The following is a 27,597-nucleotide window of genomic DNA, read 5'->3' as shown; positions in this document are numbered from 1 at the left end:
CCAAAGTGGAACATCTTTGCTACCCAACCTTATTAAAAAATTATTCTGGGTTCCTTGGACCTGGAAATGTTTTGTTTGGCTTCGGGACAAAGAGAAAAACACACTGTTTGTGTTAGGATTATGAGGGAGGAGTTTGCTAGCCTCTCTGTGAAGGTGTTACCAAGACTCCCACAATGCAGTGCAGGTTGCAATATAGCCTAAACATGGAGACTCTTTTAATGGAGGTTTTAGCCCGGGTTTTAGCATTGATTATTGTGGCGGATTGCTGTAAAAAGGGGACCTGACGGAGCGCAATAAAGGTATCTATTTGTGACTTGATCTGTGTTTGCTTGTCTCTTATTTGTAGTTCGGAATTTCGTGTTTTTTTTTGCATGAAATGTTTCTGAGTTTAAGCATTTGTTTACGAATTGTTCAGAAATCAAGGTTCATATTTTGCAATGGAGTCAATTCTATTACATTGCTTGGATGCGCTTTCGGAGGTCGTTTATGCCTTGGATGGATCCATGAGTACCCGGGTCTGGTGAAGTTTAGTTTGCATTTCTGACGTTTTGGAGTGGGGCCTATATTTTACGGGCGTCTGAGGACGTCATAGTTCATACTGTTCATACTGTTTTTACTGTTCATTGTGCCGAGCAATTGCGGGTCGCTTGTTGACACAGCTTTTCAAGTTAAAAAACATCTCTTGGATGTTCCCCGCGAATCCGTTCTCGTTTGAAAACGCCATCTTTATTTTCAAAAAGATCTGCGTCCACACGAAGCGAGAATGTCTAAAATTCCTGTTCCACCCCTCACACTAAGGGCGCGTTTTTTTACTCGTGATTCCGGAATGAGAATGATTAGCATAGAAAAAAGCGGCGCGCGTTCGTTCATCCCCCGTTCCCTTTCCGGAATGGAATGAAGGCCATTCCACCCATTCTACTACCTGTAGCAGAATGATTCGAATGCCATTCTGAACATTCTCTACCAACCATTTCCATTCCAGAATAGAAAAGAAGGGGAAAAAAACGCGCCCTTAGAGGCAAGACTCTCGAAAGGTTTTAGAACCAATCAGAAAAATAGAATTTGTAACCGCGCCCGCTAGAAATAAAAACAAGATATTGATCAGCGGATTTGCCAGTGTATTGTGCGCGCGCGTTGTTTCCGCCATCTTTATTTCGCGGGACCTCTGCGTATGAAACCGAATTTGGAGCAAATTTCTGCGGATATTTTTCTAAATTTCGGCAATAGACAGCGTTCGCCAGGTCACGAACTAACAGGCATGGACGACGCAACTGGGAAAGCAACCAAGTTCCTGTTGAATATGCTTAATATCGGTGGAAATGATAAGGGTCCGGGGCCTACGACGGGTAAGAAATTTTTCCCACGTGAACTTTTGACAGAATGGAAAAATAAGACGCGGGAAAGAGCAGTGAGAAGTTACACTACAAATATTGCGAAATTAACATTATTTAGTTTCTCCTATTTAATACAAATAAAACCCTCAATGCAGCCATTATAATATGAGATATAATACTCGAAAAAATATTACATTTAAATAAGTAATATTTATTCTTAGAGCTCTTGTTCTTATGGGCACAAATAAACATTTTGTGTGGTATGATTTTTCCAACTGATTTGTCATGATTACAAATCTGTCTGTTTTCTGTACATTCAAGGCCTTAGCTTAACCTTACTTTCATAGGGGGGGTGAATAGGGGTATGTAAATCCGCTGATCCGCCATATTTTCTGAACAAATCCGTGGATCCGCAGAATTTTTTAGATCCGCATGGTTTGACAGAAAAACAATAGCATCGATTGAAATTTATTTAAAATCCGAAATTCGACCATCACAGCAGTCAAAATCCGAAATCCGCGCCCGAATTGTCAACAAATCCGTGATCCGCCGTACTTCCAAAATCCACCAATCCTCTGAAATAATCTTCAAAATCTGTAATCCGTGAGCATTTTGGGGCTGAATCCTCCAATCCGCAAACCTGTTCACCCCCTCATTTATAGTTTGGATACAAGCTATGAGTAGAAGCACTTAGACAATTCTAACTTTCGTTTTCCTAAAAACAAACTATTGTTTGTACCTTTTTATGGCTCAAAGATTGACAAGTGTTTACTTTCTTCTGCCAGGTTCTGCTGAGCTGACAAATGAAGATGTAGAAAAAGATGCAGAGGAGAACGCAAGGTGAGAACATGTCTTATTAGGTTCACCATGGTAGAGAGCCTTTGCATATAGTACATTATATTTTATACTGTTGTATTGCTATGCATATGTCACAAGATTATGGACCTCATCACATGCCTAATTTTTGTGAGAATGTTCATGCATTCTCTGTATTCACCCGCATTGGCTCTCTTGGGTTTGTTTCACATATTTACCGTATTTCACCCGATTTCACAAGATTCCTGTCCAAGTTGGGTTGACAGCTATGTGCATTATCATTGGTTGATTACAGGGCATGTGCCTTGATGAATGGGTGGTAGATCCCCATTCGCCCACGGCTTGCTCAGAAACAGCACAACACTTTACAACAGAAGGTTTCCTCAGAATGCTGTACTGTATAATAATACATGTCACTCTGGATTCTTACTCATACTGATCTGCTATGATGATCACATAATTATCACATGTACCACTGCTGTTACATCGAAGCTATTTATTTTTCTTAATCCAGCGAATGTAGTGGCTCCTTTATTAGTCCTACTGCGTCACCACTAAGACAGGTTAGTTTATTTTTTATATGCAAGTCTGCACATTATCTACTTGTCATTGAATTTAAAATATCAATTTTGGGAAAAGGGGGTATGAACTCCAAAAGTTTGTTGATGTTTTAATTTTAGAGCACATTTTATTTGAAATATTTTTCTGCTGTCTTCAAATCTATCATCTTTTTTTGTATGCTCCAGTCAAGTGCTCATGGCTATAGACTGCTGTACACACTTTCCACTTTCCCATGTGTATCTAAGTATAAACTGTCACTAAAGGTGTTCCCACATTACCATTTCCTATATTTTGCTCCTCAAAACGCAAGCTGAGAAATGGGGTTTTGTTCTGGTGAACAAAGTGCACGCTGAAAAGGGGTTGTATGCGGTTTACCAAAGCGCAAGGCAAGAAAAGGTGTTGTGTGCAGACTTTGTAACAAATTGCAAGCTGACAAATGAGGTTGTGTGTTAGTTAACAAGATGCAAGCTTAGAAATGTGGTTCTAAACTTACCCTGTTGATGTTGTTATTAATTTTTAGTCTACCAAGACCATGTCAGAGATGTCTGAAGGGGAAATTACTAGCAGTCTCTTAGATGGATCAACACCCAGAATCTCTTTACACTCTATCAAACAGTTGATGTAAGTCAATGCCTAGAATCTCCCCATACTCTGTCAAACAGTCGATGTACGTTGACACCCAGAATCTCCCTACATTCTATCAAACAGTCAATGTAAGTCAACACCTAGAATCTCCCTACACTCTATCAAACAGTCAACGTAAGTCAATACCTAGAATCTCCCTACACTCTACCAAAAAGTCAATGTAAGTCCACGAAGGAACCTTTTTGTCTGACTACATCCACCCTTACTGTACCTCTCCATATGCAATCTGACAGTTCTTTTTTAAACAGACACTTGGCAGGGGATGACCGTACCAGCAGCATCTCTGTGTATGGGAACCAGGTTGAAATAGTGACTGGTCAAAGCGCCCTGGCATCTTCCACAGCTACCGCAAGTAATAAGGTGGGGATAATACAGACGGACGGACGGACGGACGGACAGACAGACAGACAGTTACAAAGACACAAAAGACAGACAGACAGATAGTTACATAGACACAAAAGACAGACAGTCAGTAAGACACAGGTACAGATGAATCTCTACATTACGGGTACAGGTACAAATGAATTTCTTATTTGCATTGGGTTTCATAACCTATTTTATATCAACAGACTTTTAAAAAATTTTGATCAACCAATTCCAAACCTATACTCACTTGAATTAGCCAATCGAAATGGATGCTTTGCGTGACTCAGCATTGAGCGGGAGCATAAATAGCTGCTGATTGGCTTTCTTTAAGGGCTGTATGAAGTTTATATCAAAACCTATTCTAATGATAAACATCTATTTGGTCTATAGATAAAAATCAACCCAATGGTCAATTATGACTGGGATATGAAGTACTACAGAGGAAGTCTCATTGCTCTTGGCAGCAAGTTTATAGCATACACACTGAAAGGTGAGTACATCTTACAAATTGTACTGTATATAGCACATAGTTACAGTATTACTTTGTTTAGATTTTTATTAGAATACTATTATTGGTTTTGTATGGGTATCAAGAGTACTGAATTAGATACGTTATACAGATAGATACTGATACTAGATACTAAATAGTCATGCCCTCACAGGTCGCAATGGCTATGTAGTGAGACTTCTCAATCCAGAAACAGCCACTCGTGCATTGATCAAGGGGTTTATCGGCCTAGTTACTGACCTGGCCTTTGCCCATGCGAATTCCAACACCCTTGCCTGTGTTGACGAGGGTGGTAATGTTTATGTGTGGAGTGTACAGGAAGAGGATGGCAAAATAGAGTATCCTTATGTCACCAAGCGCTTGATAGAATAGACCTATAGAAGTTCCTCTATCAAGCAATCCTAAGGATCATGCAAATTGCCAGCATAACCTGCTAGATCAGGCTTGCCTATTAGATCTACTTGTGTTTATGGAGTATTAGTCCCTTTGCGTTTAAAAGCAAATATTAATGTATAAAACAGTATAAAACAAATTTTGGCATACAAAGCCAGCTAATCATTGTGAGAATTAGAAGGGTATACAGAAGGCCAATCATGAGACACACAAAGCATCAATTTCCAATTCAAGCAGGTAACCAAGACATTTTCACTCAAATACCTTCAATAAGAATATCAAAATTCATTCAGAGATTGTTATTTTGCAGTTTCCTAGCCAATAAATTGCTGTACTTCCAATTATAAACAATAACAAAGAGATTGTTATTTTGCAGTTTCCTAGCCAATAAATCGCTGTACTTCCAATTATTAACAATAACAAAGGAGTGGGTTATTAACATTCTTTTACTCTAAACTAAAGCAGTTCTGACTTTGAAGTATACATTCTGAGGTCAATCATTCCATAAGGTTCCTGAACATGCCCTAGATATAACCTAAAGCTAAGGGTTAACAGGTCACCTCATCCAACGTCTGAATACCACCGCGTCATCTGGTCCCCCTACCTGCCAGAGGAAGGTGAAGTTGATGTGGATGAGATGGAGGAGGATGAGAGACCCCTTGCGGTCACCCATCATAACCAGGTTTGTGGTGGTACTAATGAGGTAAAGAGACCCCTTGTGGTCATCATAACCAGGTTTGTGGTTGTGCTAATGGGGGTTAGAGACCCCTTGTGGTTATCATAACCAGGTTTGTGGTCATACTAATGAGGTTTAGAGACCCATTGTGGTCATCATAACCAGGTTTGTGGTCGCACTAATGAGGTTAAGTGACCCCTTGCAGTCAACATAACCAGGTTTGTGGTCGTACTATTGGGGTTAAGAGACCCCTTGGAGTCATAACCAGGTTTGTGGTCGTACTAATGAGGTTAAGAGACCCCTTGCAGTCATCATAACCAGGTTTGTGGTCGTACTAATGAGGTTAAGAGACCCCTTGCAGTCATCATAACCAGGTTTGTGGTCTTACTAATGAGGTTAAGTGACCCCTTGCAGTCAACATAACCAGGTTTGTGGTCGTACTATTGGGGTTAAGAGACCCCTTGGAGTCATAACCAGGTTTGTGGTCGTACTAATAGGGGTTTAGAGACCGCTTCCAGTCATCATAACCAGGTTTGTGGTCGTACTAATGAGGTTAAGAGACCCCTTGCAGTCATCATAACCAGGTTTGTGGTCGTACTAATAGGGGTTTAGAGACCGCTTCCAGTCATCATAACCAGGTTTGTGGTCGTACTAATGGGGGTTAGAGACTTCTTGTGGTCATCATAACCAGGTTTGTGGTTTTACTAATGGGGTTAAGAGACCCCTTGTGGTCATCATAACCAGGTTGGTGGTCGTACTAATGAGGTTTAGAGACCCATTGTGGTCATCATAACCAGGTTTTTGGTCGTACTAATGGGGGTTAGAGACCCCTTATGATCATCATAAACAGGTTTGTGGTCGTACTGATGGGGGTTTAGAGACACCTTGCAGTCATCGAAACCAGGTTTGTGGTCGTACTAATTGGGGTTGAGAGACCCCTTGTGGTCATCATAACCAGGTTTGTGGTCGTATTATTGGGGTTAAGAGACCCCTTGCAGTCATCATAACCATGTTTGTGGTTGTACTGATGGGCGTTAAGAGACCCCTTATGATCATCATAACCAGGTTTGTGGTCGTACTAATGGGGGTTAGAGACTTCTTGTGGTCATCATAACCAGGTTTGTGGTCAAACTGATGGGGGTTTAGAGACACCTTGCAGTCATCATAACCAGGTTTGTGGTCGTACTGATGGGGGTTAGAGACTTCTTGTGGTCATCATAACCAGGGTTGTGGTCGTACTAATAAGGTTAAGAGACCCCTTGTGGTCATCATAACCAGGTTTGTGGTACTAATGAGGCTCAGAGATATTTAATTTCCAAACAAATTGTAAAGTTTGGGTTCCATGTTAGGTATATAGTGTATATATGTATATTATGTTAATTTGCATTGTTTTACCAGGCTGAGGTGATTGATATCCCTATGGTGATAGCGCGCTGTGGCTGTAATGAGGTCACAGAAGGCATGCTGCAAGAAGGAGAAGGGTACATCCTTATTTCTGAAGGACATACAAAGGTGAGCTTGCACTGTAGTTTAAAAAAAGGATTAAAAATTGTTTTTGCATAGTTCCATAAATTTTTTTCTTTTTTTTACAAAATGCCCTTGATGCCCAATGATTCCAATCAAAAGTTTTGTATACTCATTTTTACGGTGGATTTTCCCGAGTAAAATTTAAACATTGATATTACAGTGATTTTACTGACCGCCTGTGTTACTATGTAGGTTTAGCTCTTTACGGATGTAATTGATAACCCATCTATAGGACCACTGGAGAAGCTACCATAGTACTGTAGACCTTTGGTGGCTAATAACAATTCACAGTCCCCATAAGAACTGAATTATTATAACAATTTATAATCTGTTTTACAGCCAATAACAGATGCATCTTTATCTCCTGATGGGGCCGTGCTGGCCACTGGTAGTGAGGATGGTTACGTTCGATTCTGGTCGGTAGGAGACATGTTGCCTGACTCTGCCCCGTCCTGTCTTCATGAGTATCAGCCACATGAAGGCTCACCCGTGTCTCTCCTTACCTTCTGCGATAATCATACTGTGCAGGAAAAAGAGTTAGTAGCTTCAGTAGTATTGATGGAGGTGATACAGTGGAACCTGGATTTTACAATATGCCTAGGGAGAAAGAAAATATATCGTAAAATCGAGGTACATTGCAGAGAGGTCCTCGATTTTACAATATATATAGGAAAATCCATTGAAAATATTGTTGTAGTGAGGTCGGGTTAATTATCAACTTTGGCAAAATAATAATATTGTAACTCTACTCTGTGTTAGACTGTACAGTTACTCTCTGTAAGACTGTAAATCTTACTAATTTGTTGATAGACAGAATCAGTAATATTGTTGCATCGAGGTCAAAATTATGCTTGGGAGGACAGATTTGCATCATAAAATCAAAAACATCGTTGTATCCAATGTCGTAAGATCAAGGTAATTTCTTATACATTTCATTGTATTTCCACCGGGAGAAAGGAACGTCATCGTAAAATTGAGGTTATCGTAAAATCCAGGTTCCACTCTAGTAGGATAATTCAGATCCACGATTCCAGCATGTTGTGTGTGCAATTAAACATGCTGGAGCCAGCATCTTGTTGCTGGTTTTATAGATCTTAATCACCCTAATGGTGGTCGTGGTAGTGGTGGTGATGGTGGTTGTGGTAGTGGTGGTGATGGTGGTTGTGGTAGTGGTGGTGGTGGTGATGGTGGTTGTGGTAGTGGTGGTGATGGTGGTTGTGGCAGTGGTAGTGGTGGTGATGGTGGTTGTGGTATTAGTGATGATGGTGGTTGTGGTAGTGGTGGTGATGGTGGTTGTGGCAGTGGTAATGGTGATGATGGTGGTTGTGGTGGTGGTGATGATGGTGGTCGTGGTAGTGGTAGTGATGGTGGTTGTGGCAGTGGTAATGGTGATGATGGTGGTTGTGGTGGTGGTGATGATGGTGATGGTGATGATGATGATGATGGTGATGGTGATGGTGGTGGTGGTGGTTGTGGTATTAGTGGTGATGGTGGTTGTGGTAGTGGTGGTGATGGTGGTTGTGGCAGTGGTGGTGATGGTGGTCGTGGTAGTGGTGGTGATGGTGATGATGGTGGTTGTGGTGGTGGTGATGATGGTGGTCGTGGTAGTGGATAGTGATGGTGGTTGTGGCAGTGGTGGTGATGGTGGTTGTGGTGGTGGTGGTGATGGTGGTCGTGGTAGTGGTGGTGATGGTGGTTGTGGTAGTGGTGATGATGGTGGTTGTGGTAGTAGTGATGATGGTGGTTGTGGCAGTGGTGGTGATGGTGGTTGTGGTAGTGGTGGTGATGGTGGTTGTGGTAGTGGTGGTGATGGTGGTCGTGGTAGTGGTGGTGATGGTGGTCGTGGTAGTGGTGGTGGTGATGGTGGTTGTGGCAGTGGTGGTGATGGTGGTGGTGATGGTGGTGGTGGTGGTGGTGATGGTGGTCGTGGTAGTGGTGGTGGTGATGGTGGTTGTGGCAGTGGTGGTGGTGGTGGTGGTGATGGTGGTCGTGGTAGTGGTGGTGATGGTGGTCGTGGTAGTGGTGGTGGTGATGGTGGTTGTGGCAGTGGTGGTGGTGGTGGTGGTGATGGTGGTGGTGGTGGTGGTGGTGGTGATGGTGGTGGTGGTGGTGGTGGTGGTGATGGTGGTTGTGGCAGTGGTGGTGATGGTGGTTGTGGTAGTGGTGGTGATGGTGGTTGTGGTGGTGGTGATGATGGTGGTCGTGGTAGTGGTGGTGATGGTGGTTGTGGTGGTGGTGATGATGGTGGTTGTGGCAGTGGTGGTGATGGTGGTCGTGGTAGTGGTGGTGATGGTGGTTGTGGTAGTGGTGGTGATGGTGGTTGTGGCAGTGGTGGTGATGGTGGTTGTGGTAGTGGTAGTGATGGTGGTTGTGGCAGTGGTGGTAATGGTGGTTGTGGTAGTGGTGATGATGGTGGTTGTGGCAGTGGTGGTGATGGTGGTTGTGGCAGTGGTGGTAATGGTGGTTGTGGTAGTGGTGGTGGTTGTGGTAGTGGTGGTAATGGTGGTTGTGGTAGTGGTGGTAATGGTGGTTGTGGTAGTGGTGATGATGGTGGTTGTGGCAGTGGTGGTGATGGTGGTTGTGGTGGTGGTGATGATGGTGGTTGTGGTAGTTGTGGTGGTGGTGGTGGTGGTGGTAGTGGTGATGATGGTGGTTGTGGTAGTGATGGTGGTTGTGGTAGTGGTGGTAGTGATGGTGGTTGTGGTAGTTGTGGTGGTGGTGGTGGTGGTGGTGGTGGTAGTGGTGATGATGGTGGTTGTGGTAGTGATGGTGGTTGTGGTAGTGATGGTGGTCGTGGTAGTGGTGATGATGGTGGTTGTGGTAGTGGTGGTGATGGTGGTTGTGGCAGTGGTAGTGGTGGTGATGGTGGTTGTGGTATTAGTGATGATGGTGGTTGTGGTAGTGGTGGTGATGGTGGTTGTGGCAGTGGTATTGGTGATGATGGTGGTTGTGGTAGTGGTAGTGGTGGTGATGGTGGTCGTGGTCGTGGTAGTAGTGGTGGTGGTGGTGGTTGTGGTAGTGGTAGTGATGGTGGTTGTGGTAGTGGTGGTAGTGATGGTGGTTGTGGCAGTGGTAGTGGTGGTGATGGTGGTCGTGGTAGTAGTGGTGGTGATGGTGATTGTGGTATTAGTGATGATGGTGGTTGTGGTAGTGGTGGTGATGGTGGTTGTGGCAGTGGTAATGGTGATGATGGTGGCAGTGGTATTGGTGATGATGGTGGTTGTGGTAGTGGTAGTGGTGGTGATGGTGCTCGTGGTCGTGGTAGTAGTGGTGGTGGTGGTGGTTGTGGTAGTGGTAGTGATGGTGGTTGTGGTAGTGGTGGTAGTGATGGTGGTTGTGGCAGTGGTAGTGGTGGTGATGGTGGTCGTGGTAGTAGTGGTGGTGATGGTGATTGTGGTAGTGGTAGTGATGGTGGTTGTGGTAGTGGTGGTAGTGATGGTGGTTGTGGTAGTTGTGGTGATGGTGGTGGTGGTGGTAGTGGTGATGATGGTGGTTGTGGTAGTGATGGTGGTTGTGGTAGTGATGGTGGTTGTGGTATTGGTGATGATGGTGGTCGTGGTAGTGGTGATGATGGTGGTTGTGGTAGTGGTGATGATGGTGGTTGTGGTTGTGGTGATGATGGTGGTTGTGGTAGTGGTGATGATGGTGGTTGTGGTAGTGGTGATGATGGTGGTTGTGGTAGTGGTGGTAATGGTGGTTGTGGTATTGGTGGTGATGGTGGTTGTGGTAGTGGTGATGATGGTGGTTGTGGTAGTGGTGGTGATGGTGGTTGTGGTAGTGGTGGTGATGGTGGTTGTGGTAGTGGTGATGATGGTGATTGTGGTAGTGGTAGTGATGGTGGTTGTGGTAGTTGTAGTGGTGATGGTTGTAGTAGTGATCTTGTTGCAGGTGGTGGTGATGAAGGAGATCTTGTTGCTGGTGGTGGTGATGAAGGAGATCTTGTTGCTGGTTGTGGTGATAAAGAGATCTTGTTGCTGGTAGTGTTGATGAAGGAGATCTTGTTGCTGGTGGTGTTGATGAAGGAGATCTTGTTGCTGGTGGTGTTGATGAAGGAGATCTTGTTGCTGGTGATGAACGAGATCTCGTTGCTGGTGGTGGAGATGAAGGAGATCTTGTTGCTGGTGGTGGTGATGAAGGAGATCTTGTTGCTGGTAGTGGTGATAAAGGAGATCTTGTTGCTGGTGGTGGTGATGAAGTAGATCTTGTTGCTGGTGGTTGTGATGAAGGAGATCTTGTTGCTGGTAGTGGTGATGAAGAAGATCTTGTTTCTGGTAGTGGTGATGAAGAGATCTTGTTGGTGGTGATGAACGAGATCTTGTTGCTGGTGGTGGTGATGAAGGAGATCTTGTTGCTGGTAGTGTTGATGAAGGAGATCTTGTTGCTGGTGGTGATGATGAAGGAGATCTTGTTGCTGGTGGTGGTGATGAAGGAGATCTTGTTGCTGGTGGTGGTGATGAAGGAGATCTCGTTGCTGGTGGTTGTGATGAAGGTAATGTTAGCAGTGGGTATGAAGGAAGTAATTTTGAATGTGATAGTGATAGTGATAATACTGTGGTGACATTGTTACAGGTAATGGTGCTATTGTTACTGGTAATGGTGTAAATAGTGCTTAAGGTGATGATTATGATGATGATTGTGGTGATTGTGATGATGATGATGATGATGGAGCTTGTGATAAAAATTGTAAATAATGATAATCATTGTGATGATGCACGTGAATTCATTCTAGTGTGCCCATGTGGCGTTTTATGGTGACCGGTGCTGAATATAACCGAGAAATCAAGATTTGGTGCACAGTAACATGGACATGCATCCAGACACTAAGGTACCCAAACAGCAATATGAAAAACAATTAAAGGCTCTTTGTCTGCCATATCAATTTCAATAGTTTTGTGCTAGTTTCTCATAAATTTCCAGAAAGCTTATTTTTCACCTGTCTGATATTTTATTCTTTTACAGATTTACCAGTCCTACAGCTGACATTGCAAAGTATGTATAGTGAACATTTGTTTTAGTTTGATATTAACTTTTCTAGGATTATTTCTTTTTCTATGTTCTGTCTCTAGTGTTCTGGGGGAGTCTTATTTCAAAGCACGACTGGATGCTACTGCAAAATACTTGGTTTTTTCTGATATTGGTAGAAAGGTTGGTAGCAAATCATACAAAAATGTGACATTGTTTAGATTCTATTACCATATATTATTTTATTACTATTGTTGCTTGTTAATGCAAAAAAACTCGCGATATGACACTATATCACCTAATATTTTGCAACATGACACAACATCACGCAAAATGATACAACATCACCCAACACTGAACAGTAGCATGACACATTAGAACAATTTCACGTAACCACTTTTTACATGCTAATGAGTAAACTAACATGTTAATGAGGCACACGTGCGGCACATGCGAAACATCGTAAAACAAGCATTGGCAGCTCCACAGCCGTCAACATCTACCACAAAGCCCATTTATGTCGGTGCACAGTCGAAGATAGTGAGGCAACAAATGCGTTATGCGAACAAGCAGACGCCTGCACAAAAAAAGTCGAGTACAAATTAACGACAGCATTCGCAGGATCCTCCTCTGAGAGCAAAATAAATAGGAACCAAAATCCAAGAAAAAAAAAAGACGGGCAAGGAACGGCAAGGGAAACACAAGAAGCTCACACAGCTATGTGTTCAAAGGCCATGAAAACTTTGGTAAAGTGAACGATCTCATAAATATGGTTGAGAAGCAGTTGGACAAGTAGTACACACAAGTTAGGAACTCTGACTCTCTCAATTGTTTTGTTTGCGTAAACTTCTATGGATGGGAAAATAAAATTGCCTAGAATACAACATAGACTGCACTTTTTTTTTACAGTTGATCCAATTTGATGTATCACCGCTTCAACATTTTCACCGGGTTGTGAAATGTTTGAGAATAAAAGAGAAGAAATAAAATATTTGTTTTTTTGTCAATACTCTCCCCCCAAGCGTGAACCTACCGCGCGTGTGCCTCATTAACATGTTAGTTTTCTCATTAGCATGTTAAAACGGTTACGTGAAATTGTTCTAATTCTTGTTCTAACAAGAAGCCTGACATAACATTACCCCATATGAAACAACATAACTAACCATTACCCAACGTGACGCAGCATTACCTATCTTGGCACAACATCAGCAAACATTACACAACATCAACCAACATGGTACAACATCAACCAATGTGACACAGCTTTCAAACAGCACAACATTGCTGCTCATGTTTACCAAACTTACAATGCAGTCATTTGCATAAAGCATCAAAAAGTAGGCTGTTGAGCTTTGTAAGTAAGTGTTAAGTTTGGCAGCGTCGCCCTATGGCTAATTCCCAGTTCCTCTAAGCTTCTGCTACCCGCCCTTCTGCTCTGTGATGGAAGAGGACTGTTTTACACGGTACTCACTAGAGATTCTTTTCCTGGGATTTCAGGTTCTGTACATCCTTCTTGTCCACCAAGACAGAGAAGCAGGGAGGGCACACATCTCATCCATCACAGATTTCCAGCTGACACAGCCTCTGCTCAGTTTCATGATCACCAAAGCCAAGCTGTTCAAGACCAAACAAGACGTGAATCAACATCTGCAGAACGGAGAGGGCAGCAACGGCCATGATATGAATGGGGATGACGTCCATGACGAAGGAATGGAGGAGCTTTTGGACGAGAGTGAACTTGAATTTGAGGAGAGGAGGAAGAACTTGTTGGTGCAGCTCAGGCTGTATTCTATTCACACAAAGTGAGGAGTACAAACAGTACACTTGTCAGAAGTAGGACTCCTCTATGATTTACCCTATTCTATGGTTTGGGAAGTCTATAATTGCTTTGAAGGGGGCTGATGAACTGGGCTATTTCTTCCCTTCTTTTCTATTTTTAAATGTTTTTAAAAGAACCTGTTTCTTAGGGCCATAGCAGGCCTCAAGATGGGCAAGATGCAGAGACATTACAAAAGAGGGGTGAGGGGGCATAGCCACGCCCTACTGGTCATTTCCCCCAGCCGCTTACTTTGTTACAGCCCTGTTCTTTTTAACAAAAGAAAAAAGGAAACAGCATTTTTCCTATTTACTTTTTCGGCAATTTAGTTTGATTTAAGTTATGTTTTTTTTTGTTTACAGATCTCTACAGGAGCTCCTCGTTCACTTTCAGCCTGAACCATCCATTCCCCCACCCACTCCCTCAAACATGTCTTCCATTGTGACTTCCATCGGACTAGGTATGTAAACAACCCATGTGTCATAACCCACAGAACTTCGTGGGTATCAAATAAATAAGCAGATAAGAGTAAATGAAGCTGGATTCTCTAGAGCAACCTTATTTGAAATAGGTGTACACCCAGTAAGAGAAAATTACGAAAAATGATGTATAAAAACACTTATGGGACAAAAAATTGTCTTGCTTCCCAGGTGTGAAAGATGGTCTGTCAGACCTGAGTGGTATGGAAACAGGCACGGAGGCGAGCACTGATGTTGACGAGTCAGATCCTGGTCCTCCCGACACCCCAGGATCATCTCACCACAAACTAATCACCCCCGATGCCTTCACAAAGGGTTCCTCCCGCCCAGAGAGCATGACCAGTAGCATCACCACTGTATCTGCCCTCCCCAATGCCTCAGGGGTAGACATGCCCCTAGACGGATCAGTATCCTCCAATCTCTCTGACACCACCGTCAAGTCGAGCCTCGCCGAGTCCCTCAGAGACACACCTAGGAGCTCTTTTAGTGACAATAGGGTTCTCACACCAACATCACTGCCGCTTCCACCGACTCCACCCTCACAGCCACCTCCAGAGGTTCCTACCTCACAGGCACATCCAGACAAGAGGAGTCTTTCACCAACTTCTCTTCCTATTCCGGACACACCTCTTCTCTCCGCTGCCCCAGATGCGAGCATGGTTCCCATCCCTAAGTTTCAGTCCCTTCTTGATGATCAAACAAATTCTGAAGACGATATTGCTGGTTTAAGCTCGGAAATAAGTAATAACAAAAAGGAGGAGGGTGGAGGTCTAGAGGGTACAACTCAGAGGCAGTCTGTAAGCTCCTCCACAAGTTCTACACCTAAAGAACCGATACCAATTAAAGAGGTTTTGGCAATGGATTCAAGTAGCAGTGAAGGTAGAATTTGTTATTTGGTTAGGGTCTTGATGCCTTAGAGTAGGGACCTTCAGCATGCGAAAACATAGAACGCTACAGACGTTTGATTTGCGCAAATGCCATTCTCGACATTCCAATTACGTCTTCAACAATGTAAAAAGGGGACTATCCACATATTTGAAAGCGTATAGTTGAACATCGAGCACCGCACGCACAAATCCAACATCCATGGTGTTCTAAGTCTTTGCGTTCTTAATGTCCCTAGTGACTCTGCCAGCCACCATTTTGTCATCCTAGCAAAACAGAAGTGGAGAAGCCCACCCGTAAGGCCTAACAGGACTGGCAGGATTACCTCATTGTTCTATTGTATTCCCGTTCTATCGTTTTGTTTCCCATTATTTTGTCTGTGGTCAGGGTTCAAAATATTTTTTTTAAATCTGCTAGACTTTGCTGGCTTTGCGGATTTTGGTGGGGGAAAAACCTAAACTATACTATACTATACTCAAAATATACAAAGGGGATACAAAAAAAAAGCAGGCAAAGACCAGAAAACAGGCGGCTATCACAGGCTGCTATTTTGAACCCTGTGTGGTGCATCAATCCAATGTGGTAAAATCTTTTGATAGCTTTTTCATGACCCTATCACAATAATTAGTGCAAGAAAACATCCATCTCCGCCAGCTTATTTGTGAAAGCTTTTGCAATATTTTTTATAGATATTGGTTAATAATGTATAAAACAAATGGTTATTTCTAAATTTCTATTATTTCCAATGCATTTATAAGACAAGTGTTCATGAAACCCAATTTAATTAAACAATTGGTTCCTTTTTCCAGCCTTCCAACAGATCAAATTTATGTTATATATTTCTTTGGAAAAAAAAAACAGTATTCAGAGTACTGTAAAATGAATTTCCTGTGCCATCATTATAAGGAAATCTTCTTTATATACCATAATGATTTCCGATTTGTTAAAACTTCTCAGGTGCAGTCAAGTTAGAAGACAGGAGACACAGAAATGCTAGTGAGGAAAGTGAGGAAGCAACAGAGGCCTGGTCCACCCCAATAGCACAGACAAGAACAATTACAGACATTCAAAAGTCAAAACCCAAGCATAAGTAAGCATCGCCTCATGCACACAAAATGACATCATGGCCAACTTCCTAGAGAGCAGGTTAACACTAACCCAGAGATAAAAACCTTTTTTATCCAACCAAAAGTCGAGATAGCCGTATTTATCCCTGGGTTAGTGCTAACCTGCTTACCAGGAACTGGCCCCAGGAATCTAAGGGGCAAAGACATAACAGAAAAACCTTATGCATGCGCAATTCTAATTGATACTAAAGAAGCCATGGTTTCTTATGGTGGCTGTCAGGCTTTGGCTTTTTAGTGGGATTTGCAATGAGCATCATTCGCGCAAAAGCTAAAACACTATTTTAATTATAACAAATTCGGAATTTGTTATTCATTGATATTGCATGAACTGTATGTCATCTCAAGTAAGAATCTCTAGTGAATAATTTCCCACTGTATTGCATAAGCTAAAAGTCAGCATCACATCTGTGCTTTAATGGAATAAAATGACTAGGTCTTCCAATCACATATACTGATAAAATATTTTTTGTTTGTTAGTCTAATTACATCACCAGCAACTGCCAGAGTGGATATTCCTCCAGATTCAACTTCAGCAGTGCGACCAGAGGTACTGTATACGCACAGCCGAGATTAACACCATAAAGTGTTCATCTCGGGATTCTCAAAGTGACCACTATCCCTTAGGGGTGTTCAAAGTGTCCACTATCCCTTAGGGGTGCTCAAATTATCTTCTATTCCTTGGGGGCGTTCAAAGTGTATGCTTTTCTTTAGGGGTGTCCAAATTGTCAGTTATCCCTTAGGGGTGTTCAAAGTGTCCGCTATCCCTAGGGTGTGTTCGACGTGTTTAATATTCCAACTTTGATTGAACCCCATGTTTCTATGTTTTGGGCACATGTTCAGTGGATGGCACCCTACTATCTCTCCATTATATATTTATTTTGTGATATTATACCAGCCCAGTGGGTAATAGTTTTTCAAAGTACCGTGCCATCATTTTTTCTCCTCTTAGGACCCCTCCATCTTACAACTGATAGAGCTAATCCAGCAACAGCACAGTGAGATAAGTAGACTGCGAGCAGAGTTGAAAGAGTCCCAGGAGCAACATCGATATGAGGTGACACGCCTACTGCAAGGAGAGATCGGTAGGCTGGAGGACACCGTCACAGAGAGGCTGCGTGAAGCTCTCGCTCACCACAGTCTTGAGGAGAGTATCCTTATTGCCGCATAGTTAAAGACCGGTGGCAGAACTAGGGGAGAGGGGCTGTGGTGTTACAACCCCCTCCCCTCTCCCTATAAGCTGATTCAGACAGAAAGATTTAGCCACATGCGAACTGCCTACAACACGTCTTAGCACTGAATTAAACACTACGATTTTTGTAGTCATCCGTTGAGCAGAGCTGTGGGCTGCTTTACACTCTACGACTTGAGTTGTAGAGGGGTCATGGGCAGGTTGCATACGACTAAATTGTGCTTTCAAAATCAGCCATACCATAAAATGGTCTTATAAACGCCCCTATCTAAAAAACGCCTCCTATCTAATAAACGCCCCCCTTAGCTTACAAGTTTGTAATGAATGCCCTTTTCTAACAAACGCCCCCTCCCCCTCCCCTACCTCCCAGCTTCAGGACAAACGACATAGGAACTTCGGTAATACAAATCAAATTTTATTAATCTGAGTTTGGCTTCTACTGGGTGAGACTTGCTCAATGTCAAGAAACACTTGCTAAGCAGGCTATAATTTAACGTGATCCTGACTGAGACTAGAACCCCACTGCAATTGGGTTTGTTATATTGTTATAGTTTGTAAAGAATGCCCCTCTAATAAACGTCTCCAATTCCCCTTGGACCATTGAAATTTGATAAACACCCCGGGCGTTTATTAGATCATTTACGGTATTAGAAAAAAATGCTATAAAGAAGTCACCTTATTTTCTTTATTTTCTGTTGCAATCCCCCCTCTCTCTTTATAGGAAAAGAAATGCTATAAAGATAATCGCTTAGTTTATTTTCTGTTGTAGTCCTCTCTATCCTCTCTAATACGGTCATGATCAAGCATCCTAACATAATCATTTCATCTTCAATCCATTCAACGTCTAAAAAAACTGAATTCTATTTTTAAAAAAATTGATGCGATTTTTTTAATATTTCAAACAAAAGTATAACATTATAAAAACGCATTTCAGATGTACGTACTTTAACATTGTCATTAGACCAGAGATTAGAGAAAGCTCTTCGGGATAAACAATCTCAAGACAAGAAACGTCACGAGCAGCTCACAAGCACACTCTCGCAGTCAGTGACCAACGCCCTGACGGGTAAGCTGGAGAAGACAGTTAAACAGGAGGTCAAGGGGAGTGTAGTCCCCGCTGTACAGAAAGCTATGGTACCAGTACAAGATCAGCTAAACACCACCATAGCCCAGGTGAGTGAAACAGCAACATCATTATCACCAACACAATAACATCATCACCAACACAATTATCGTCACCAACACAATCATTGTCACCAACACAATCAACATCATCATCATCACCACCGTCACCAACACAATCAACATCATCATCACCACCATCATCATCATCAACACAATCATCACCACCATCATCATCACCAACACAATGAACATTATCATTATCACCATCATCATTATCATCATCACCACCACCATCATCATCATCATCACCATCATAATCACCATCATCATCATCACCACCATCATCATAACTATCATCATCATCATCATCATCATCATCACCACCACCATCATCATCATCACCACCATCATCATCATCATCATCATCACCACCACCATGCAAGAGTAGCTTAACACCACCATGAACATAATCATCGTTATCATTATCATCATTATGCTATTCTTAGTATCCATCGCAATCATGATCATCCAACCCTTTGATGTTCATTTATTTTGCAGAAACTTACAGCAGCAGATGCTGTTTTCAAGGACAGCGTTGGCAAAATGATGAAAAGCAAGGTAAGGCTATGCACTATTTTGGTCATTTTGAACCAGTTGGTCATGACGTAGCTGAGCCTTGCTCCTATAGATCATCTTTTATGCTATCCCTCATGGAGTCACCCCTGATATAGTCACTCCGACACTTACCCTGAGCTTACCATGAGCTGCGTTGAGTAACTGAGGCTTGCTCCCATAGAGCAGTGTTCAGTAGTCACCCAACCACTGTCGTGGTTAAGTCATCACCCTGAACATAGCATAACCTGTCTTTTATCTCCACTACAGGCCGTTATAGATTCCATTGGCAGCTCAGCGGCTGCAGCCCTTCAGGGCCCCATACAGGGGTCGTACCGCGAGGCCTTCCAAAGCACAATCCTTCCGGCCTTTGAGCGGTCCTGCCACTCCATGTTTCAGCAGATTAATGACGCATTCCATAGAGGGACTCAGCAATGTGAGTAAACATGTGTGAAGTAAGTATGTGTCGAACACAGACCAGTCTAGCTTGAGCCCAGTGACAATGAAGACCTCCACACCCAGTCTCTACCATCAGGTCCTCTCAGCAGGGGACTCAGCGATGAGTAAACATGTGAAATAAGTGTTGGACACAGACCAGTCTAGCTTGAGCCCAGTGACAATGAAGAGCTCTACTCCACATCCAGACTCTACCATGAGGTCTTCTCAAATACAACACAAACTCTCCCTAACAACCACCAACCACCGTAATCCTGGCAAGAAAGCATCCGTTTCCATCGGCTGATTTTGGAAAGCTTTTAAGAAATTTAAATTCGGTGAATTACACTCGTTTTCAGTCCCACATGCACCTTGTGTCTTTTGTTTCACAGTCGCAACTGACATTTCGCAGTTATGGCAGCTGTTAGACCGCTAACCAATGAGAGCGCCGAAAAGCACCAGGCGTCAAGACAAAGGATACATACGAACAATACTCACTAACAACAACGCAAATCTAAGAAACAATTCGAACTTTATTCAATTGCTGGCTTTGTGTTTATCGTTATTATTATCGGTGACAGTAGCGTTATTTTTAGATTTCTTCACATAATTTGTCTTGTTGGATGAAAAATCAGAAAAGATTTCGCTGTTTTTGATGGTTCCCTTGCTTATAGTCCTGGCTGTATGCCTGGAATGTACGCTCTAGTTTGGACATTGGCAGACACAGTGTTAACTCTTTGGTGATTTCGCCGTAACATTCTAAACTTCCATTCTCTCTGGAAATTCTAGACCTGGAAAGAGTCACTGCGACTCTTGAAAACCAGCGCCGCGAACAGCAGGAAGCCCGCGATCCTGTTGTCCAGCAGCTACAGGCGCAAGTCCAGTCATTCCAGTCCGAGTCGCAGAGGCTTCGCAACACCATGACGACCATGACGTCAGAAATGACGTCAGAGATGGAGGTCTTGTTACAGAAACAGCTAGCAAGCTCAATGCACAGGTGAAACACACTAAAAAAAATATGCAAACAAAATTAACGAAGGGCCAGCTAACACTGGAGCCGTCATCATAAACTACTGTGTTTTCACAGCGGTGTAAAACCATTTTATCATTGTGTTGATTTATTTTCGTAGTTTTAACTTAGCATGCCGAGTGATTTAAGTAAACCGAGGATAGCTTCTGAGTAAACTTCAACAAATATGTTTTATCTGAAGAAGTTGGACCATGGCAAGTCCAGGATGTACACAGGGTTGCCGTACATAACACAGGGCTGACATACATAATACAACAATATTCGGAATCCATTTTGTGTTTCAGTTTGCGAGAGGAGTTAGTGTCCAAGCTTGAGACCCAGGTGACCTCCAACATTCAGCAAGTGATCCAGGAAGAGATTCGTCTTGGTATGCAAGACTTGGGCCCACGCTACCAGCCAGATCCCCCCGCCAAAATGGGCACGCGACATGACTACGAGCAGATCCAGGTAACACCCTGAACTAATATCTCACCCGACCCGACTTACTGCAGATTGCACCATCTCTCCATAATTCTTTTTCCTTTGCCAACACACTTCCCCTGTTGTGTCCCATCCTCTTGCTATTCTTTTTTTCTATCCCTTATCCTTTTTCAATTTCCCAACCGATTTCTCCCCATTGAGTCTATTCCTCTTGACATTCTCCTTTCCTATCCCTAACTCCTTTCTATTTCCCATTTCCTCCTGTTGGGTCAATTCTACTTCACGTTATCTCTCTTTCTCTCTTTTGCCCCCCATTTCCCTGTCATTTCTTTTCTGGCTTTACCCCGGTGTAAGAACCACCCCAAGAAGACTCTTTTGTATTCAGCCCTGTTTTCATCATGATTCCTTCTACCAAACAGAAGAAGCTTTGTTCCGCACCTCATGCACAATACACAGGCTCTTACACGAGGGTTCTTACGTTTTTTTTTTTTGTCTAGCGCGTTAAAACTTCTCCGCTTTTCGTACTTCATCTTTGTTCATTTCTCCTTGCGTTGTCGCGTAATATTTATCTTTCCGTTTCTCTGGTAGCGGCGTATACAAGTGTGTCTTAGCGAAGGTCAAGTGGCCATGGCTTTTCAAGAGGTGAGTTACGTGTTTGTACTCCCGTAGTCCTTACATTTATGCGCTTTGGAAATATATGTCCTATCTATAAGTTGTAAAAGAGAGCTTTTCACTAGCGAAGGAATTAATACATGGAGAAGGAAACCTAGACAAAAGTGCTTAAAAAAAACCACACACACAAGCAAAGATGAGCTGTGTCCCGTACCTTCTCCTCTTGTGTCTCCTTTGCAACTTGTTTCATTCTTTCTTCTCAGCTCCTATCCCTAGTAAAATTGGCCTGTGCTGTTACGTTTACGTAACCATACTTAACAATGAACAAATGAAAGTGGCGTTTGTAAGTGGCTTGCCCATGTAATCTGGTTTACAAAAACACCTACACTTGTCTGAGATCTCATTCAAGTATTACTTGGTCTTTTTATTGACGATAACTCATATAACCGTTAATATTATCTAAGTATGTTTTATTGCATTTAGCTATAGAGTTTAGTTTTAGCACTATCTTTTGTTCTGACAAAGGGTGAAGCTCTAAACGTCAGCGCAACTACTGTGTTTCACAGAGGCGTACAACTTACTTTTTCAACTTTGTGTCGAATCATAGCTTTTCTACACCACGCCTACGCTGACCATTTAGTTTTTCTACCTTGTTCCACTCCTATCTTACGATCGCTTTTTTTTCTTTGTGCGCAGGCGCTGACTGCCGCTGACCTGAGCCTGGTTACCATGGTGTGCGAGTCGGTGGATGTGAATGAGCTGTTCTCACAGACCGAGCCACTCCCCCTCTCGCAGCCTGTCCTTCTGTCGCTCATCCAGCAGTTATCCGTGGACCTGCTTACCAACACACAGCTCAAACACAGGTATCTTGACTAACGACCACGTCTTATTTTAGTATTGCGTGTATAGTAGTACCTCAATAGAACGACCAGCTAAGCTCATCACGTCTAATGTTAGTATTGGGTGTAGGGAATGGAACCCTCACTAGGTCGACCAGATTAGCTCAACACGTCTAATGTTAATATTGGGTGTAAGGAATGGAGCCCCCTCACTAGATCTACCAGCTGCTAGATATGACCTGACCTAGATTCTAACCCTAGCAGCTATGACTGATATGGTAGATATGGCAAAGCGTGTACAACTGGACTTGCACACCCCTTTCTGGTGGCTATTACAGTTATGGTAGGTATGACAGACAATGCCTGTACGACTGGTAGATGATATGGTAGATATGACAGACAAAGCCTGTACGACTGGTAGATGATTATATGGTAGATATGACAGACAATGGTAGATGATGATATGGTAGATATGACAGGCAATGTCTGTACTACTGGTAGATGATATGGTAGATATGACAGACAAAGCCTGTACGACTGGTAGATGATTATATGGTAGATATGACAGACAATGGTAGATGATGATATGGTAGATATGACAGGCAATGTCTGTACTACTGGTAGATGATATGGTAGATATGACAGACAAAGCCTGTACGACTGGTAGATGATTATATGGTAGATATGACAGACAATGGCTGTACGTCTGGTAGATGATGATATGGTAGATATGACAGAGAATGTCTGTACGACTGGTAGATGATGATATGGTAGATATGACAGAGAATGTCTGTATGACTGGTAGATGATGATATGGTAGATATGACAGACAATGCCTGTACGTCTGGTAGATGATGATATGGTAGATATGACAGAGAATGTCTGTACGCCTTTTAGATGATGATATAGCAGATATGACAGACAATGCCTTTATGACTGGTAGATATGACAGACAAAGCCTGTACGACTGGTAGATGATATGGTAGATATGACAGACAAAGCCTGTACGACTGGTAAATGATATGGTGGATATGACAGACAATGTCTGTACGACTTGTAGATGATGATATGGTAGATATGACAGACAATGTCTGTACGACTGGTAGATGATGATATGGTAGATGTGACAGACAAAGCCTGTACGACTGGTAGATGATATGGTAGATATGACAGACAAAGCCTGTACGACTGGTAGATGATATGGTAGATATGACAGACAAAGCCTGTACGACTGGTAGATGATATGGTGGATATGACAGACAATGTCTGTACGACTTGTAGATGATGATATGGTAGATGTGACAGACAAAGCCTGTACGACTGATAGATGATGATATGGTAGATGTGACAGACAAAGCCTGTACGACTGGTAGATGATATGGTAGATATGACAGACAAAGCCTGTACGACTGGTAGATGATATGGTAGATATGACAGACAATGTCTGTACGACTTGTAGATGATGATATGGTAGATATGACAGACAATGTCTGTACGACTGGTAGATGATGATATGGTAGATATGACAGACAAAGCCTGTACAACTTGTAGATGATATGGTAGATATGACAGACAAAGCCTGTACGACTGGTAGATGATGATATGGTAGATATGACAGACAAAGCCTGTACGACTGGTAGATGATGATATGGTAGATATGACAGACAAAGCCTGTACGACTGGTAGATGATGATATGGTAGATATGACAGACAAAGTCTGGTACGACTATTAGATATGATATGGTAGATATGACAGACAAAGCCGATCTTCTATCGCATCTCACCATCCCCTGTGCTTCAGGTATCTCGAAGAGGCTGTCATGGCTCTCGACACCACGAATGAAGTAACCAGTGAGCACATGCCAGCCGTGATCCAAGGCCTGGTCGAACAACTCACTATAGCCATCCCTCAGTGCAGCGGTCCTACCCAACGGAGTCTGCGCATGTTACTAATGGCTGCCCAGTCCCTCACTTCACGATAGAAAGGCCTGTCGAACAACTCACTATAGCCATCCCTCGGTGCAGCGGTATTTCCGAACGGAGTCTGCAAATGGCTGCCCAGTCCCTCACTTCACAGTTGGAAGGCCTGGTGGTACAGCTGAATATGGTCACCCCTCCGTTCAGCGTTATCACTCAGTGACGTCTGCGCACGCAACCATGGTTACCATCACTCATTTTACGACTAAGTCGGCACTCCCTTTCTATAATCTCGCCCATGTGCGTCACTCGCATCGAGTCAAGATTCATATTAATCGTTTGATAGATTAGGTTTACTCGAACCATCGTTCTAGTTAATATGACTGTTGGTCACGGTTATGTGCGGGACTGTTGGTCACGGTTATGTGCGGGACTGTTGGTCACGGTTATGTGCGGGACTGTTGGTCACGGTTATGTGCGGGACTGTTGGTCACGGTTATGTGCGGGACTGTTGCCAATGTGTCCAATATGAACCTGTATACTGGTCCATTTCAAAGACTTGTAAAGGTAGACTAATCTGTTCATTGGTAAAAATTTGGGATTGTTTGTATGTCGCTCGTACTGAAACAAGGCCCCGAGAAGAGTAGTCTGCTTACTAGCCTCTTATAGTATCACGCACGCCTTCCCACTAGGAGGTGTGCGTTTCACTAAAAGCGGCTGGCGTGCGTGACACTAAAAGCGGCTGCTAAGCAGACTATGAGAACAGTTGACGAGTCGTGTCTTTTTGCACCCATCTCGGCCCCCTTTTCTAGTCATGGAAGTGTCGAGCAGTACAGAAAGTCATATATTTTCACTTGGAGGACTTGCTTATTGTTTAGACTTTTCCATCTTTATTGTTGTTAGATTGAATTGTAGAATATATATTACAAAACAAGTATATAAAAAGTTAATCTGAATTCAAGCTTACTGACCTTGGGTATATTTTTAGGGAGGTAATCATTAAGTGTTCTCCGACAATGTTATCGACTCTTATTTGGATTAACCTCGATCCACCCACTTTCTAAGAAAGGTTCTTAGAAAATTGCTATACTTGAATTTTAGATTTTGATAAACAAACACAAACAAATGATTGCATTTCAATAGCGAAAATATCTGTAACTTATCTGCACTTCAACAACGCTTCACGAAGCTCAAGTGTGAATTAGTGTGTGAGAGATGACAGTTAAACCCCAGCTATTCTAATACTACATAGGCTAATCTTGGGATATAGGATAATTGTACTCCAAAGTGAGGTCTAATGCTTGTTAGAGTTGGATTAAACATGTATTCCTACTGGTTGTATCTGCCTTGGCTAGCTCTGTCCTTATCCGCTTACGACCCTTCCTTACACATCGCATTGATGTTAAGCTGTCCTAATATAACCCATGGTGTTTATGTTAGACAACTGTGAATATAGGAGAGGTTTTACATCTCTGAAAAAGTCCCAAGCTGACCTGACCTGGGATTGCACCCCGGTCTACTGAATTGAGAAGCGAAGCCCGTACCACTGAGCTACTGTGGCTCTCTCCTACATCCATATCGAGCTATAATATAGTTTAGTATTAAACTCGGGAACCTCGCAAGAACAAGCGATTTTATTGGTTGAGAAACTCGGGATAAAATGCAATATACACCTCCTATGAGGTGGATATTTTCCTGCGCCCCGAAATCAAGCAAAATGGCTGTGTAACAACCGATTTGCAAGTGTTTATATACTAAAACAATTATACTATTACCATTTCGGCGAATAGTGGCTTAAAAAATTTATCGCCACTATCCTCCTCAATGGAAACGGTAAAATTGTTAAATATATAGCTGCTGGTATTTCCAGGATTGGCGTTTTAGTTCACCTGCACGTCTAGAATACTTAGGGCATTGTGTAGTTCCAGACAATATCCATACCCCCCATTGAGGGGATTGGATATTCCGGTTGTGGGGGGTTCAAACGCCCAGGAATTTCCAAAGGGGAGGGGGGGGGGGGTAAAATGCCCTTTTCCCTTAACGGTTACTGTATTTTTTTCCAGGGGGTTGGAAATTCCCGAGGGGTGGGGGGTCATACCTCCGCCCCCCTCAATGGGGGGGGGGGGGGGATTTGGATATTATCTGGACCTACACATTCGGAGTTTCGATTGGATGGGCCAGTGGCAATTTGATACATACTTAGATGAGAATACTAAGGTAGTTTGTCAGAGAACTTCGAAATGGAAAGAGAAGTCACCCAGAGAAGGGTCAAACAATATAGAGGAAGAGAGCTTGGACACGGAGCCTGGGGCGAGCGTGACTGGTGAACGCATGAAGTACACACCCTGCTTCGTGTGACGCACCCAAGCGAGGCTGTCATCTTCACACGATGCCTGAAAAATATGGGGCCTACCTTAGCAACAACATAAACGTCTTCAATATCCCAAAAGCCATCGCATCTAAACAGTTGCTTTCAGTTGCAAATTTCAGTGAAATTTTCCTGATTGGCTAAAATTATTTAAGAAAAAAATGTCACGTAATTTTCCTTAGGTCATCGCTACTGAAAACGACTATTTAATGAGTAAGCTTTAGCTCTGTTACCTTCGGAAGGCCCGTTGTTATAATAAGATCCTTGGTCAAGTTGAAGTCCATCCATAAAACAACGCACTGACATTCACCGCTTCTATAATGGAAGGAACCAGAGAAACACATTAAGACAACAATAAATTGATAAACTGTAAAAAATCGATTACAGTTAACTTCACCTTCTATCTTCCTTCTATCGTCTATTGTTATTTAATTAGAATAGAAGACGTGCGACTTTTTCCAAAGATTTATTTCATTTTGCAAAAAAAAAAAAAAAATTCTCTTTTCTTGAATGTGGCGCCCTAGTTTTGGATTCAGCCATTAAAAAAAATACTTGTATTATATCAACCTTAGTAATGACAGAATAGCGTAGACACCCTCATCTCTTCTAGCTCTTCCAGTCGGGAATCAAAACCTTTCAGCTCCGAGCAAACAGCGCCAATATCATCCGCCATTACTACTGGCACCGCTACGCCCCGTGTAAACAGCACTAGCATCATCCGGCATTACTACTGGCACCGCTACGCCCCGTGTAAACAGCACTAGCATCATCCGGCATTACTACTGGCACCGCTACGCCCCGTGTAAACAGCACTAGCATCATCCGGCATTACTACTGGCACCGCTACGCCCCGTGTAAACAGCACTAGCATCATCCGGCATTACTACTGGCACCGCTACGCCCAGCGTTAACAGCACCAATATTATCCGGCATTACTACTGGCACCGCTACGCCC

At 42.8% G+C, this 27,597-nt stretch overlaps 2 protein-coding genes across 3 annotated transcripts in view; one reads left to right on the top strand and one right to left on the bottom strand.

Annotated features, from left to right (window-relative positions):
* Positions 1 to 198: 198 nt before the first annotated feature.
* On the top strand, positions 199 to 25,606 carry LOC5501204 (enhancer of mRNA-decapping protein 4). 2 transcript variants are annotated; one of them, XM_048721091.1, is made up of 27 exons: positions 199 to 299; positions 2,120 to 2,174; positions 2,665 to 2,713; positions 3,232 to 3,332; positions 3,605 to 3,716; positions 4,113 to 4,212; positions 4,385 to 4,568; positions 5,152 to 5,305; positions 6,698 to 6,811; positions 7,166 to 7,362; positions 11,556 to 11,651; positions 11,786 to 11,815; positions 11,893 to 11,971; positions 13,286 to 13,590; positions 13,967 to 14,064; positions 14,255 to 14,962; positions 15,926 to 16,058; positions 16,573 to 16,642; positions 17,045 to 17,243; positions 18,246 to 18,457; positions 18,968 to 19,027; positions 19,292 to 19,457; positions 20,246 to 20,453; positions 20,771 to 20,933; positions 21,495 to 21,548; positions 22,215 to 22,381; positions 24,159 to 25,606. In XM_048721091.1, exons 4-27 carry the CDS (start codon positions 3,244 to 3,246, stop codon positions 24,337 to 24,339), a joined length of 3,879 nt encoding a protein of 1,292 aa, XP_048577048.1. In that variant the 5' UTR covers positions 199 to 299; positions 2,120 to 2,174; positions 2,665 to 2,713; positions 3,232 to 3,243; the 3' UTR covers positions 24,340 to 25,606. The 2 variants fall into 2 exon arrangements, with proteins under 2 accessions (XP_048577048.1, XP_048577047.1); XM_048721090.1 differs by lacking the exon at positions 199 to 299 and adding an exon at positions 1,119 to 1,346.
* Positions 25,607 to 26,499: 893 nt separating this feature from the next.
* Positions 26,500 to 27,597, bottom strand: part of LOC116608304 (protein arginine N-methyltransferase 7) — a gene marked incomplete in the record, with an annotated part of 10,023 nt that continues 8,925 nt past the window's right edge. The window contains 2 exon segments of the mRNA XM_048721038.1: positions 26,500 to 26,667; positions 26,876 to 26,957. Coding sequence (XP_048576995.1) covers positions 26,500 to 26,667; positions 26,876 to 26,957 — 250 coding nt within the window.

Source organism: Nematostella vectensis, chromosome 13 (genome assembly GCF_932526225.1).
Source record: "Nematostella vectensis chromosome 13, jaNemVect1.1, whole genome shotgun sequence".
Taxonomy (NCBI): domain Eukaryota; kingdom Metazoa; phylum Cnidaria; class Anthozoa; order Actiniaria; family Edwardsiidae; genus Nematostella; species Nematostella vectensis.
The sequence above is the reverse complement of the archived record's forward strand: the minus strand, read 5'-3'. Positions and strand labels throughout refer to the sequence as shown.

Coding starts and splice junctions, on each gene's coding strand:
- LOC5501204 (XM_048721090.1), top strand. CDS start 1,172: ATGAAACCGAATTTGGAGCAAATTTCTGCGGATATTTTTCTAAATTTC. Junction 6,812..7,165: donor TTTCTGAAGGACATACAAAG/GTGAGCTTGCAC, acceptor TCTGTTTTACAG/CCAATAACAGATGCATCTTT. Junction 22,382..24,158: donor AACACACAGCTCAAACACAG/GTATCTTGACTA, acceptor CCTGTGCTTCAG/GTATCTCGAAGAGGCTGTCA.